Source organism: Cygnus atratus, chromosome 6, assembly GCF_013377495.2.
Source record: "Cygnus atratus isolate AKBS03 ecotype Queensland, Australia chromosome 6, CAtr_DNAZoo_HiC_assembly, whole genome shotgun sequence".
In the NCBI taxonomy this organism is placed as follows: Eukaryota; Metazoa; Chordata; class Aves; order Anseriformes; family Anatidae; genus Cygnus; species Cygnus atratus.
Window position 1 is genome coordinate 11,916,759 of NC_066367.1, and position 15,560 is coordinate 11,932,318.

A 15,560-nucleotide genomic window follows, 5' to 3' on the forward strand; every position below is an offset into this window, starting at 1 on the left:
ATTCAAGCCTTGCAGGCCTCTTTAAGCCCACACTGAAGTCTTCCTGGCTGTCCCTAAAAATGTCCCACAGTACAAGGCCAGATTGTAACAAAACACAGATACCAGCAATGTCGAGTAGTGTTAAGCTTCCAGAGGCATGCACACACACATGCAAGGACAAATATACGAGACTTCTCAACTGCCACATTAGCATCTTTGGCAGAGGAAAAAAAATCTTCAGCTCTGAAAAGCACAGAAGATAAAGAGAGTACCTACAGTCTGCCAACTTGACCTTCTCAGAGCTTGAAAAGCGAGTGGGAGAGCAACACTTCTTTGTCTTGCTATTAAATCTTAAAATAACAGTACGTGGGAGAATCCTACCCTCCTGCCCTGTGCAGCAAGCTAAGAGGAAGATAGGAGAAGCTCAAGTTGAATTTTCTGCTGAACAGGCTCACAGTTGACCAGAGACCCCAGGAGACACAATGCATCTGCGTAGAATCTCTTTTCTAAGCCTAGGATGTCTGTCACTGTATGAACAGCCAAATCACAGTTCACTGCATTAACACAAAAAAAATGTATTGATTTCCATAATGGAAAAGCCTCCGTATGCCTCCAGACGATAAGATACAAGAAAAAAAGCACACAGCAGCTTGGAAAGGTTGAAAAAAATAAATCACTTTTTGCCTCACTGAATTACAGTTTTGAGTGTTCAGGCAAACAACTATTTTTAGCTGATTGTTCGGAAAGCATGATGGAGCACAAAGGATTGGGTCAGCATCGCTATCTGCAGGAAGCCAGCGTGCAGCCTCAGGAGAGGGTTAAACATTGCCAGGCATTGCACATCTGCATCATCAGCACTGCACAGGGACCAGCAGCACAGATCTATTTATAAACCAGATGAGTGCAGCTGCAGCTGGCAATGAAAGACTGGGATTGCAGGCTGTCAACCTTCAACAACGTGTTGTCTAATTTAATTAAAAAGATGGCCATGTTCACATGCACATGTCCTTTTCCCGAGAGACTTATGAACAATAACCTCACAGTTTTGAGAGCAATACACTTCATAAGGGTTTCTGTGCAGACAGCAAGCATCCTCACACAATCTTCCCATTCCCTCATTCTGTGACCAAAACGTGACTGACAGGCTATAGCTGCCACAGCTCACCATCACTTGGGTAACCACAGCCCTCGGGTAATTGCTGAGTTTGTTTAGAGCGCCGACTATGTGGTACATGCAAACAAACTCACTGCAGCAGTATTAATCTGCATGGAGACAGAAAATTGATTTAGCTTGTAAATGAGGTATTTGGGAGTCACACACCCTTTCAAGATTTCTGCACCAGGTCAGATCGCAGGTGCTATCAGTTTTCATTTAGGGAGGGAAAAAGTTTCAGATATACAAAGCTCTGCCTGCCACTAAGCAGCTAGAGGGAGCATTTTCTCACCGTGGAACAGGAAACAAAAGCCTCTGTCATCTCCTCGTTACCTCTCTCACTCAAGACACTCCCTGCTGAGCTGGACTCTCCTGCCCAAGAATCCTTGAGCAGGGGACCTAGCAACAGCACAGGACAGGAGAAGAGAACTGGCTGCTCTCAGGTTGCCATGGTTAAAGCACTGCTGAGGAACAACAAGCAAGATTAGCCTGGTCAGGACAAAGAAAGCCCCTGAGATTTGCTGACAAAATATGGGGGCCTGAATTGCACCTGCTGGGGTAGAGGAAGCCTGGAGATCAGATGACAGCCTGGACACTGCTGTCCCTTCAGACCCTGGGGTCCAAGAGCCTTTGGCTGTGTGAGGACAGCCCACACATGGGGGCTCCAGCTGCACAGTTGATCCCAGCAGCAGCCACTTAGCTAGTGGCTCCCCACTCGGAACATTAAGGACAGATGGTGCATGTGCCTTTCTGCCTCCTCCAGCCCCAAGCTGAAGCCACTTTTAAAAGTCCCTAAGGGAACACAGGAAGCTGGGCCAATATTCATCAAGCTACTGCCAGGCCAAATGCTGCAAATGCAGTCCCAAGTGAGCCAAATGGGTGTTTGCTCACAACCTAAACATGGCATTCGAAATACAGCACCTCAGCCCCATGTTAATACAGAACAAAAATATACGTTTTCCACCCTGATGGCCACCAAACAGAAGTACAAAGGCAGGACCAAAACCTGATGGCTTTCTGAGCCATCCCTGGTTATTCTGCTCAGGCACCAGATGGTCCAAGCCAAGCGCACAGCATGGAGGGTACCCCATTACCACAGACTTAATCCTGGCCAAATAACCACAGTACCAGTCCACCCACCCAGCTGGACTTGCACAGCCTCTTTCTTTGGCTAATCAAGCCCTGTGGGTACCTGCAGACCAACATGCTGCTTCTCACCTGTTCTAGATGAAATGATGCTTCTGGAGTCCAAGTCAAGTTTCTTCACCAGTGTATCGGGGTCAATATTCAGCCCAGAAAAGATGTCAGATGAAGAGAAGTCCCAGTCCTTATCCAAAAGGAAATATTAAACAGGAGTCAGTACCAACACCACCAAACAACATTTAAAAGAATAAATTAATTAATTAAACCCAGTACCATCCCACCAGGAACATGTCATATACTCCAGCACTAATGTGCAGGTGCCTCTCCTGAGCATATACTGAGTCACCTTGCTGGCCTGGTACCCCAGGGCTCTGCCACCCAGGAGGAAGTCTCACAAAGTCAAGCACTCCCATTTTCATGTTTTGGAACCTGGCTCTCATTGGCTTCCTAACAGATTTCTACCTCAATCCCATCTCACCTCACTTATTTGAATGCAGGTGTTACTCCTAGGAGAATTATGAACTGCACCCCTAGGAAAAGCCAGATTTAAAACACATATGTAAATAGAGAATGATACAAAAAGGATTTGCCCAGTTGTTGCCTATGTCTGTGGACATTAAGCAGGTTCAGTGACTATTAGCAACTTACCAGATCTTCAGTATCAAGGTCCTTTAAGCATAAAGTACTTCCATAAGTCCTAAGCTTTGCATTAGCCTCTCTGGTTTGCTTAGAAGAACTTACTGTTTTAACCAGGAGCATCTCTCAGTACAGGCACACAATTTTATGGAGGTATAAAAACATATAGACATGGTGCAACCTATTCCTCCCTCCCCAAAGGAGGGCTGTAGATGCATAAAAATCATTTACTGCTGTTCCTGCATTCTTACTGCAAGGGTGGAAAGTATCCAGCTTTAACCTGAACAGCATATTAATAATATAGCTGCTGAAACTTGACATGATGTAAGTCTCCTAAATGCTTATGCATAAAATGACAGCTCCTCTCCACCTGCCACAACCAGAAATCAACAGAGACGCTGCAAAGTGAGCCAGGCGGTGTCTTACTCCTCCGGTCCTGACACTCACTGGTAACAACGCCCGCCGCTGCACTCAAGTTACCTGCTACAAGGCAGTGCAGGCACACAGGTACTCCCACCCTCAAGCAGTAGCATAAAGCCTAGCAGATGTTTGTCACTGCCACCTCCCTCGGCAGCCTCTCCTTTCCACACAGCCTGGTGCTGTAGGTGCACAGACGCTGCATGCCAACTAAGAATATTTTGGAGTGGCTGTAACAACCACCTCATGGCACACATGCCAGCGCCTCTCGTCTCGTCTCCCTGCCTCTTTTGGTAAGCCACTACCCACATCAGCTCACCTATGCTAGTGACGACATGGGCAGGCACCCAGCAAAGGACAGTGCTACAGCAGCTTCAAGGGCATCACACAGCTTTTCTAAGAATGAAATGGAGGCCCACATTTAGGAAATTTTACTCAGTCTTCAGCTGTTCTGACATCCTGCCAGTGGGCACTAGGCCTGTATCGCAGCAGTTCACCACGTCAAGGACCGCTTCCTTTGACATCTCTGCTAAGCCACACCTGGAGCTGCAGAATAGCGCCTCCCAGAGCCTGCCCCTTGCATAAAGAAGCAGGGGAGATATGCCAACCCCAGCAAGACATCACACCGCCGCGGGGACAACCTCCAAAGGTAGCATGGCAACAGCCACTAAATGAGATTTCACAGCTCCCCAGAAACTTCAGAGATCTGCACAGAGACGAAGCAGCACCACCAACAGATACCAAACGTCAATCCTTTGCGTTCACAGCTCGGATAAGAGGAATCACCTCCACGACAGAAGAAGGACTTAGCTACACCCGTCTGGAGAAGCTTTTAAAAGCCAGGCCCATGACCACCAGCAGCAAACTATCTCTTTACTCAGGTTCCTTCCCCAGGCTATGCCTAGACACCAGCACAGCCACCCCCCTCAGGAGGGGGCACACCCCCCTCTCCCATGGTTTATTGAACTGGCCGCAGCCGCGCACGCGCACAGAGCGCCGCATGGCGTGCTGCTGCTGCTGCTGCTGCTGCTGCTGCCGCCGCCCCCGTTCCGCTCCCCTCCCCTCCGCCCCGCTCCGCGCCCCCGCTACCTTCCCGGCGGGCGCGCTCCAGCCGCCGGGGCCGGGGCCGGGGCCCGCCGGGTGTGCCAGGCGGGGCGCGGTGCGGTGCAGCCGCTGGCGCCGGGCTTTCCCCACCATGGCCGAGCGCGGCGCGGGCCGGAAGGGGGCGGTGGCCGAGCCGTGCCGCGCCGACAGCGCTCCCCCGGGGCCGCCGCCCGCCGCGCCGAGGTTAAACGTGGAGCCCGGCTCTGTACCGCAGGGGAAGGGTCGAGGCCTCTCGGCACAGGCGGCGCTGTCCTCTCCGACGTGCCGGAGCGGCTGAAGGCACGATGGGCTTATTGCCCAAGAGCGGGGCCAGCGCCTCTGGCTGCCCCAGGGGCACCGCCTGGCAGCACACCCCGACACATACGCAGGCGTGTGGTCACAGGCGTTACCTGAATGGCCTCTCCTGCCCCAAAAATCCCCAGGCCCTGTGGTGCCCCCCCATGTCTGGCACCCCAGGATGGGTGGGCACATGCTCTGCTTCTGCAGGGCATCAGGTTTTGTTTGTTTGTTCCCACCCTCCCTTTTTTTTTTTTAATCTGCTTTTTCGAAATCGCAGAAAACACCATGACAAATACTGTGCTCATCAGTGATGGGTTTCTCAACGAGAAACCTCTCCCACTGGCAAAGGAGAGGTTCCTGTTTCCTTCTGCGAGATCCTTGCTCAGCCCTGGCAGGCAGGCAGAGGAGCAACGACTTGCTGAGAGGCAGCTTGGAGTACAACAGCAGTTGCTACTTATCACCTACACTTTCCAAAGCAATGTCTACAAGGTTTTGCTCTGCAGGAGAATGAGGAGGAGACTGTGAGCCAGGGAAAGCCAAGACTAGCATCAAGGCATCCGTCTCCCACCACAGTGGCAGGCAAGGATTGATCCACTTGCCGAGGCGACCGGCTCCGGGGCAGACGCGTGCTGCAGCGGAGCGCGGGATCGGGACAGGCAGGGCTATTTTTCGGGCATCGAGCCTACGTGAGGGAGCCGCCAGGCACCGGCAGCCCTCGTGAGGGAGGCTGACGAGGCGTAGGCGGAGCCAGCAGCGTCAGCGACAGCTCCTCCCCCCGGCCGTTCAAAGGCAGCCCTTAGGGAGCGCGAGCGACCAGGAGCGCGGCGACCAGGGCCGGCAAACAGGGAGTGACGCGGCAGTTAGCGAGGCAGTTAGCGCGGGCAGGGCGGGCGGAGCGCTCACACCCGCCCATAGGGACACCTCCTCTAAGGGCACTCTCCCGTCAGCTGGGCTGCAATGGTCTCCACCAGGCACGGTGCTTTCTCTAGGAAGTCAGTACACACCCAGACCGACTGCCCGTCCAAACATGCGGCAGTTCAGGTCTCCGGATGCGGGGAGCGTCTGAGCCTCTTGCTGCCATCGGCGGGAGGCAGAGGGACTGCTTGCGTGAGGTGCGAGCAGGTGGACGACCTGGTCCGCATGGTGGCGGAACTCAAGGAGGAGGTGCAGAGGTTGAGGGATATCAGGGAGTGCGAGCGGGAGATAGACTGGTGGAGCGACTCCCTGCAGGACCGGAGGGAGAGGGACCGGGGTGAGACGCCCCAAAGGGGGGTGGACCCCCTGCCCTGTTGCCATCGGGCAGAGGGAGGGGACCTGCGAGTTGAGGAGGAATGGAGACAGGTCCCTGCTCGACCTCGCAGGAGATGCCCTCCCCTTCCGGCGCTGCCTTCCCAGGTGCCCTTGAACAATAGGTTTGAGGCCCTGGAGCTAGAGAGACCGGTGGGTGAGGACGAGATAGGAAGCCTACCCAGGAGGATGCCTGAGGTGAGGAAGTTGACTCCACGCCTCAGGACTGCCTCCACCAAGAAAGAAAGAAGGGTGATTGTTGTGGGCGACTCCCTCCTCAGGGGAACGGAGGGCCCTATTTGTCGGCCTGACCCCACACATAGGGAAGTCTGCTGCCTCCCTGGGGCCAGGGTCAGAGATGTTACCAGGAAGCTTCCAAACCTGGTTCGCCCCTCTGACTATTACCCGCTTTTGATAGTCCAGGCTGGCAGTGATGATCTTGAAAAGAGAAGCCTGAAGGCTATCAAACAGGACTATAGGGGGCTGGGACGATTGGTGGAGGGAGCGGGAGTGCAGGTGGTGTTTTCGTCTATCCCTACGGGGGAAGGGAGAGGCACGGAGAGGCCATGGAAAGCTCACGTGGTTAATAGGTGGCTCAGAGGCTGGTGCCAGCACAGAAATTTTGGGTTTTTTCACCATGGGGAGCTTTACTCGGCACCCGGCCTGATGGCCCCAGACGGGTCCCTATCTCCAAGGGGAAAACGGATCCTAGGCCAGGAGCTGGCGGGGCTCATAGAGAGAGCTTTAAACTAGGCAAGAAGGGGGACAGGGCTCAAACAAGGCTTGTTGGAGCCATGCCGGGGGAAACAATGGCTAGGCTGGGGAAGAACGCGATGGCCCAGCTGAAGTGCATCTACACTAATGCACGCAGCATGGGTAACAAACAGGAGGAGCTGGAAGCCATCGTGCAGCAGGAAGGCTACGACTTGGTTGCCATCACGGAGACGTGGTGGGACCGCTCCCACGACTGGAGTGCTGCAATGCCTGGCTATCGGCTCCTCAGGAGGGACAGACAGCACAGAGGGGGTGGTGGTGTGGCTCTTTGCATTAGAGAATCTTTTGATGTTGTGGAACTCCAGGCTGGGAATGATAAGGTTGAATCCCTGTGGGTTAGGATCCGCGGGAAGGCCGGCAAGGCTAGCGTCCTGGTCGGGGTCTGTTATAGACCGCCGAACCAGGATGAGGAGACGGATGAGGAGTTTTATAGGCAACTGACAGAAGTTGCAAAATCGTTGGCGCTTGTCCTCGTGGGGGACTTCAACTTCCCGGATATATCCTGGAAACACAACACGGCACGGAGAAAGCAGTCTAGGAGGTTTCTGGAGAGTGTGGGAGATAGCTTCCTGACGCAGCTGGTCAGTGAACCTACCAGGGGTGGTGCCCCGCTAGACCTTCTCTTCACATACAGAGAAGGACTGGTGGGAGATGTGGTGGTCGGAAACTGTCTTGGACAGAGTGACCACGAAATGGTAGAGTTCTCTATTCTTGGCGAGGCCAGGAAGGGGACCAGTAAAACTGCTGTCTTGGACTTCCGGAGGGCTGACTTTGAGCTGCTCAGGACGCTGGTTGGCCGAGTCCCTTGGGAGGCGGTTCTGAAGGGCAGAGGAGTCCAGGAAGGCTGGGCGCTCCTCAAGAAGGAAATCTTAATGGCACAGGAGCGGTCCGTCCCCACGTGCCCAAAGACGAGCCGGCGTGGAAGAAGACCGGCCTGGCTCAACAGAGAGTTGCGGCTTGTGCTTAGCAGAAAAAAGAGGGTTTATAATCTTTGGAAAAAAGGGCGGGCTGCTGAGGAGGACTACAAGGATGTAGCGAGGCTGTGCAGGGAGAAAATTAGAAAGGCCAAAGCTCATCTGGAGCTCAACCTGGCTACTGCCGTTAAAGACAACAAAAAATCCTTTTACAAATATATCAACGCGAAACGGAGGACTAAGGAGAATCTCCATCCTTTACTGGATGCGAGGGGAAACCTAGTTACTAAGGATGAGGAAAAGGCTGAGGTGCTTAATGCCGCCTTTGCCTCAGTCTTTAGCGGCAATACCGGTTGTTCTCTGGATACCCAGTACCCTGAGCTGGCGGAAGGGGATGGGGAGCAGGATGTGGCCTTCGCTATTCATGAGGAAATGGTTGGCGACCTGCTAAGGAGCTTGGATGTGCGCAAGTCGATGGGGCCGGATGGGATGCACCCGAGGGTACTGAAAGAACTGGCGGAGGAGCTGGCCGAGCCGCTTTCCATCATTTATCGGCAGTCCTGGCTATCGGGGGAGGTCCCAGTTGACTGGCGGCTAGCCAATGTGACGCCCATCTATAAGAAGGGCCGGAGGGCAGACCCGGGGAACTATAGGCCTGTCAGTTTGACCTCAGTGCCAGGAAAGCTCATGGAGCAGATTATCTTGAGGGTCATCACGCGGCACTTGCAGGGCAAGCAGGCGATCAGGCCCAGTCAGCATGGGTTTATGAAAGGCAGGTCCTGCTTGACGAACCTGATCTCCTTCTATGACAAAGTGACGCGCTTGGTGGATGAGGGAAGGGCTGTGGATGTGGTTTACCTTGACCTCAGTAAGGCTTTTGACACCGTTCCCCACAACATTCTCCTCAAGAAACTGGCTGCTCGGGGCTTGGACTGGCGTACGCTTCGCTGGGTTAGAAACTGGCTGGATAGCCGGGCCCAGAGAGTCGTGGTGAATGGAGTCAAATCTGGTTGGAGGCTGGTCACAAGTGGTGTCCCCCAGGGCTCGGTACTGGGGCCGGTCCTCTTTAATATCTTTATCGATGATCTGGATGAGGGCGTCCAGTGCACCCTCAGTAAGTTTGCAGATGACACCAAGCTAAGTGCGTGTGTCGATCTGCTCGAGGGCAGGAAGGCTCTGCAGGAGGATCTGGATAGGCTGGAGCGATGGGCTGAGGTCAACTGTATGAAGTTCAACAAGGCCAAGTGCCAGGTCCTGCACCTGGGGCGCAACAACCCCAAGCAGAGCTACAGGCTGGGAGATGAGTGGCTGGAAAGCTGCCTGGCAGAGAAGGACCTGGGAGTATTGGTTGATAGTCGGCTGAATATGAGCCAGCAGTGTGCTCAGGTGGCCAAGAAGGCCAACAGCATCCTGGCCTGTATAAGAAGCAGTGTGGCCAGCAGGTCTAGGGAAGTGATTGTCCCCCTGTACTCGGCTCTGGTGAGGCCGCACCTTGAGTACTGTGTTCAGTTTTGGGCCCCTCGCTACAGGAAGGACATGGACGTGCTCGAGCGAGTCCAGAGAAGGGCGACCAAGCTGGTGAGGGGTCTGGAGAACAAGTCTTACGAGGAGCGGCTGAGGGAGCTGGGCTTGTTCAGCCTGGAGAAGAGGAGGCTCAGGGGTGACCTTATCGCTCTCTACAGTTACCTTAAAGGAGGCTGTAGTGAGGTGGGGGTTGGTCTGTTCTCCCACGTGCCTGGTGACAGGACGAGGGGGAATGGGCGAAAGTTGCGACGGGAGTTTTAGGTTGGATGTTAGGAAGTACTTCTTTACTGAAAGGGTTATTAAGCATTGGAACGGGCTGCCCAGGGAGGTGGCGGAGTCACCATCCCTGGAGGTCTTTAAAAGATGTTTAGATGTAGAGCTTAGCGATATGGTTTAGTGGAGTACTTAGTGTTAGGTCGGAGGTTGGACTCGATGATCTTGAGGTCTCTTCCAACCTAGAAATCTGTGTCTGTGTCTGTCTGTCTGGGGTCTGATCAGTCTGTGGTGGCGGGTACATGAGGTCTGTGTGTGTAGCAAATGATGCACCAAGCCAGTGGGATGCAGCAGGGAGGAGCTGGCAACCTCTTCATGGGGACAAAGGATGTGGGCAGAGCAGGAGGAAGTTCCCAGCAAGGTGATGCTGCTTGGGGTAATGGCAAGTCCAGTGTAGACACATGCTCACAGCCAAGGATTCCCCCACATAAACATGCCAGGGAAGAATTAACATTCATCGGGAGCAGAGAATAACAACAGGAAGAGTTCAGTTGCCCTGCCATAGGCTGGGGAGCACTATTCAGGAGCACAGCAACAGCACTGACACCTCTGATCACCAGAACCAGCAACTTGTGGCAAGTACTGACCAGAGACCACCCGCCAGCCAACTCTTGGTCGAGTCCCCAGCACAGGCTGGCCACAACTGCTCAAGAGACATCCTGCAAGGAGGGAGGAGAAGCAGTTATCCATGCTAGTTCCAAATAGAACTAGTAAAAATAAAGGCAGTTGTTGAAAGAAAATAACAAGAAATAGTTAAAACCTTGAAACAGTCAGTCTGGAGAGCATTCAGTGACCCTGTGGTGACAGACTGTGATCAAACATACAGGCCTCTAAGGGATGCCTACCTGCAGCAGGATTAAACAGCAGCAGCAAGGAAAAATAAAATGTTGAAATAAAAAGACAACCTTTAAAAAGTGGAAGTTGTGCCCAAATCAGGAAGTGTGAGAGATTAAAACTTCAAGCAGATGAAAACTGCAGTGATAGAGCTGCCTTCTTCAGCCCTGGCCCAATCCTGCTTGTGTCTCTTTTCCCCATCAGCATAAGATCACAGAATAGATCATAGAATATCCCGAGTTGGAAGAGACCCACAAGGATCATCGAGTCCAACTCCTGGCTCCACAAAGGTCTACCCAAAAATTCAGACCATATGACTAAGAGCACAGTCCAAATGCTTCTTAAACTCCAACAGGCTTGGTGTAGTGACTACTTCCCTGGGGAGCCTGTTCCAGTGCATGACAACCCTCTCAGTGAAGAACCTCATCCTGATATCCATCCTGAACCTCCCCTATTGCAGCTTGACACCGTTCCCTCAGGTCCTATCACTGGTCACTAAAGAGAACAGGTCGGCGCCTGCCCCACTGCTCCCCCTCATGAGGAAGCTGTAGACCACGATGAGGTCTCCCCTCAGCCTCCTCTTTTGCAGGCAGAACAGACCAAGTGACCTCAGCCACTCCTCGTACGACTTCCCCTCTAGGCCCTTCACCATCTTCATAGCCCTCCTCTGGACACTCTCCAACAGTTTAATGTCTTTTTTGTACTGTGGTGCCCAGAACTGCACACAGTACTCGAGGTGAGGCCACATCAGCGCAGAGTAGAGCGGGATAATCCCTTCCCTCGACCGACTAGCAATGCCGTGCTTGCTGCACCCCAGGATATGGTTGGCCCTCCTGGCTGCCAGGGCGCACTGCTGGCTCATATTCAACTTGCTGTCAACCACAACCCCCAGATCCCTCTCTACGGGGCTGCTCTCCAGCGTCTCATCACCCAGTCTGTACGTATAGCCAGAGTTGCCCCATCCCAGGTGCAGGACCCAGCACTTGCTCTTGTTAAACTTCATACGGTCGGTGATTGCCCAGCTCTCCAATCTGTCCAGATCTCCCTGCAAGGCCTTTCCACCCTCAACAGAGTCAACAACTCCTCCAAGTTTAGTGTCATCAGCAAATTTGCTCAGAACACCTAGTCCTACATCCAAATCATTTATGAAAACATTGAAAAGAACTGTCCCTAAAATGGAGCCTTGGGGGACCCCAGTGGTGACTGGCCGCCAGCCTGATGTAACCCTATTTACAATAACCCTTGGAGCCCTATCCATCAGCCAATTGTTCACCCATCAGTATGATGTTTTAATCTATCTGTATGCTGGATATTTTGTCCAGTAGGATCTTATGAGAAACTGTATCAAAAGCTTTACTGAAATCCAGAAAGATTACATCAACTGGCTTTCCTTGATCGATTAGGTGGGTGGTCTTATCATAAAAGGAAATTAAGTTTGTTAAACAGGACCTTCCCCTTGCGAACCCATGTTGGCTGTGACCTGTGACTGCATTGTCCCCCAGCTGCATTTCAATAACTCATTAACTATGAGATTAACTATGGGTTGGCTAATGCACACAATAAATAGCCTGGACTAATGAGCTACCAGCACTGATGTGCCTGGTGGGGGGGGGGAGGGGAGGGGGAAGGAGGTTAAGGTTCCTTGGGAAGTGTTCTGGACAATGCTTTGCTGTGGATATCAACCCAGGCCAGGCTGCAAGAGAGCATGAGGAGCAGCCCAGCAGGATGGGGGAAACACCAGCAAGCTCCAGCTCTGTGCTACAGGGACTCATCATGTGCCCACATCTGGAGCTCCCCACTGCCCTGGCAATCCTACACCCTTCACTTGACCCTTTGTCAGCAGGGCAGAAAGAGTTGGCAAAGCCAATGAAGGAATGGAAGAGAAAACAGCAGCCCAGTAAGGAGTTACACAGGATGCAAGGTCAAAGTAAGAATTACAACAGTTCCTCTCACTTGCCCACACTTCCTCTTCCAGGTCCACAGCACAATCAGAAGCTCTGCCAGCTTTCCCAGCTCCATCCATGCCGTTCCACTGCACCAGCGAGGCTACAGCCATGCTGATGCTCCTGAATGTGGGGCATTGCAGCTATCCCTGGTGCCTGGCCATGAGGAAACTAGCCCAGAGCCCTGCAGTTGTCTTCCTTAATAAAAACGTAACATGTAGAACATTTGTCAGAGCTCTGAAATTTGCTGCTGGCTTTGTGGTTCTGCACACTTGCTGCAGGAGCTTCAGGGAAAGTAAGCCAAGCTCCATAACTGTAGGGCATGCATAGATGACCCAAAATGCATCAAAGTCACTTAACATGACCTTGCTGGAACTGAGACGGCAGCGTGCTGCAGTATACTGCCACTATTCATAATGAGCACACCTTGCGCACACTTTATACCAGCTTTTGAAACCAGTCCTCACTAAAGCTGTGAAAGGCCAACAGATGCAACCCCTGCAGCCAAAACCTACAAAGCAGATAACAAGAGTCCCACATTAATTATCTAAAAAAATTAAGACACCATGTATTTTTTCCTTTAGCACCCTGAAGAGGTTAAGAGATAGTTGCTTGGTGTCAGTTCCTCTCTGCTTAGGGAAATTCAGCTGTGGGTGTGCTGGGAGGAGTAACTGCAGCCTGTATGTCAAAATCTGAAGGCTGCTCAAAAAAAACACGTCATAAACTGAGCTTTGCCATGGTGAGAGCAGCACTGGCATCCTCCTTCAAACAGGAAGGACCTGTCCAGCCCTGCCACACCAGCAGCTCGCCTGTGAGGCAAAAAACACCAGAGCCAGGCTGGGGCTGAAGGGGAGACCTCGCTCCCCTGCCTCCCAAGCCAAGGGTACCAGCAGCTCCCCATGGGACCAGTTTTCCAGTTTCCCCAATACCAGCCTTGCTTGCCCACTGCACTGTTTCTGGTGATCTGTGCAAAACCAGAAATGGGCATTTTTGGAAGGTCCCTTCACCAGGCGGGCTGGGGCATGGGGTCCAGGGGTGGGGCTCGGCCTTAACCGGGGTGCGCAGGGCAAGTTGGGTTTCGGGAAGGCACCCGCCCACAGCCACCACTCTGACTTCCTCCTTTCTCCCCTAGCCAGCAACAAGACAGAAGGAGGAAAGATCTGCACAGTGCAGAGCTCCCAATGACCAGCTGCTGCTCCCAGCCAAGCTAGAGAGCTTGAGGACCACCAGCCTCACTTCAGTCCCAGCAGAGGAGCCGCAGAGAGGGCTTGATGCAAGGCAAGTATTGCATTTTGGTTTTGTACACCTCCTTTCTTGGGGGAGGCAGATGGGTGACAAAGCAGTTTCGTAGCCAAGGAGTTTCCAGTGAATTTGTTTCATAATTCTTAATCCAACCTCCTGTCAGGCAAGTGCTTGGGTGTGCTGCAGCTTGATGTACAGCCACGGGGCTCATCGCTCCCTCTGGTCAAGCGCAGCCTTGCCAAAGGCAGACTTGCCTGGTCTGCAACATATCTGCTTTCAGAGGTAGGAGTGAGCCTGGAAGTACAGGTGATTATTATGGGCAGGTGTCGGACCCACAACAGCTCCTTCCTCACCTGCCTGTGGGCCTGGAAAGCAGAAGGGAGTTGGTGCAGTACAGCATGCTCCTGCTCTGACCCGGGGTGATCCCATTGCACTCTTCCAAATAACTGCCGGGGGCCGCACCAGCTCCTGTGTGGGAGCCACCCAGAGCAGCCCCCATCCGCTGGTCACTCCTGTGTGGCTGCAGGACGTGATCGCTCAGATGGGGAGAGGGAGCCGGCATGTGATGGGATGGTGTGGCACAAGGATGACAGGAGGCTTGGTGCAGTGCCATTGCTGGCACACAGGCACAGAGGAACTTTCCCTGAGTGCAGGTCACACCTTGCACCTATGAACAACCTTGACTTTATTGTGAGTAGGGGTTGGTGGCAAAACAGTTGCAAATGGTCTGTCCCATCAGGGCTTGCTAAATGAGGATGCCTTTGCCAGGGAAGGTCAGGAAAAAGAGCCAGGAGGGGGTGAGATCCTTGCTCTTCTCCTTCATCTCTCTCTGTATGCATCACCTTCTGCAAATGGCCACTGAAAATGCATGGCAGAGGCAGGGAAAGCAGCAGAGGCTGCAGGTGAGCTTTCCCTGGGCAGAGCAAGTCCTTCGCCAAGTCTCAGATACACAGGCAGAAGCTTGCTCGCTAATGCAGCAAAAGGAAAATGTAGGGCATACGAAGTACACCCCACGTGTTATGGAGAGGCCAGACAGACCGCCACTGTTCAGTTTTGAATCAGACTAAAGCAGACAAACTTCCATTTTTGATGATTTTTAAAAGGCTGTCTCCCAGCCTCACAGGGAGATCAAAAGCAAACTCACAAACGTTCACAGAGATACTGCGCCATGCGGCTGACACGGGTGCTGGTACATAGCTGCTGAAAAGTATGAGAGTTATAAATGTTGCATTTTTCTACCACGGTTTTCACATCCTGCTTTACTTGGTGGTTTTACACTCTGCCGACCATTACTCATCCCAGGGCTATTTCAACTGCAAGTGACCTCAGTGGGCTAGTGATCATGATGCCTGACTTATTTTCTCAGAGAAGGACCCATCGCTTGAAACATGAGACAGTAGAAGTCTTCCACATCTGCGGCCTGTCTCCTGTGTCTCTCAGCACAGCCCCTTGTGCCAGGATTGGAGGTGGCTGGGCAGGTGCCCCAGTCTGGGTCACCACAGGCAGGAGGCAAACTACTTCTCCATGCCACTGCCAAAGGGTGGGATGCTCGCCAGGAGGCTTGCAGTCAGAAAGCACCAAGGACACAAGAAACAGCTTGTCTGTTCCTAAACAGTGTGTGGGTAAACATGTCCCTGGTTAGTCTAGGACAAGCGCAACAGGACATTGGCACTGGTGACAGCAGGAGGCTCTGATCAGTGATCCAGGCAGACCCTGAAAGGCTGTTTTATATATCCATATTTACCTATCTCTATATAAGCAATGATAGATAGATAGATAGATAGATAGATAGATAGAGATAGATGATGCAGGCAGACCCTTCAAGGCTACTTTTATTTATATATATACACATACATACATAGAGATAGATGTGTGTGTATATATATATATATAAATAAAAGTAGCCTTGCAGGGTCTGCAAGGCTACTTTTGTATGTGTATATATACACATACATACATAGAAATAGATGTGTGTATATATATACATACACATATGCACACACATATTTTGCACGGAGGGGATGCATCTGTCTCAGCCAGAGATTAGCCCTGTGTATG

General features: G+C 52.4%; 1 protein-coding gene across 3 annotated transcripts in view; it reads right to left on the minus strand.

The window, feature by feature from the left end:
* SLX9 (SLX9 ribosome biogenesis factor) overlaps positions 1–4,929 on the minus strand; it is a 54,811-nt gene extending 49,882 nt beyond the window's left edge. The window contains exons 1-2 of one of the 3 annotated variants that reach the window (XM_035570565.1): positions 4,822–4,929; positions 2,351–2,459 (exon numbers count right to left, since the gene is read on the minus strand). In XM_035570565.1, the coding sequence (XP_035426458.1) occupies positions 2,351–2,459; positions 4,822–4,923 (211 nt within the window). In that variant the 5' untranslated portion in view covers positions 4,924–4,929. Of the gene's footprint in view, positions 1–2,350; positions 2,460–2,923; positions 4,057–4,417; positions 4,557–4,821 lie in introns of those variants that run through there. The other 2 variants (XM_035570556.2, XM_035570548.1) reach the window with 2 other exon arrangements.
* Between the last annotated feature and the right edge of the window lie 10,631 nt (positions 4,930–15,560).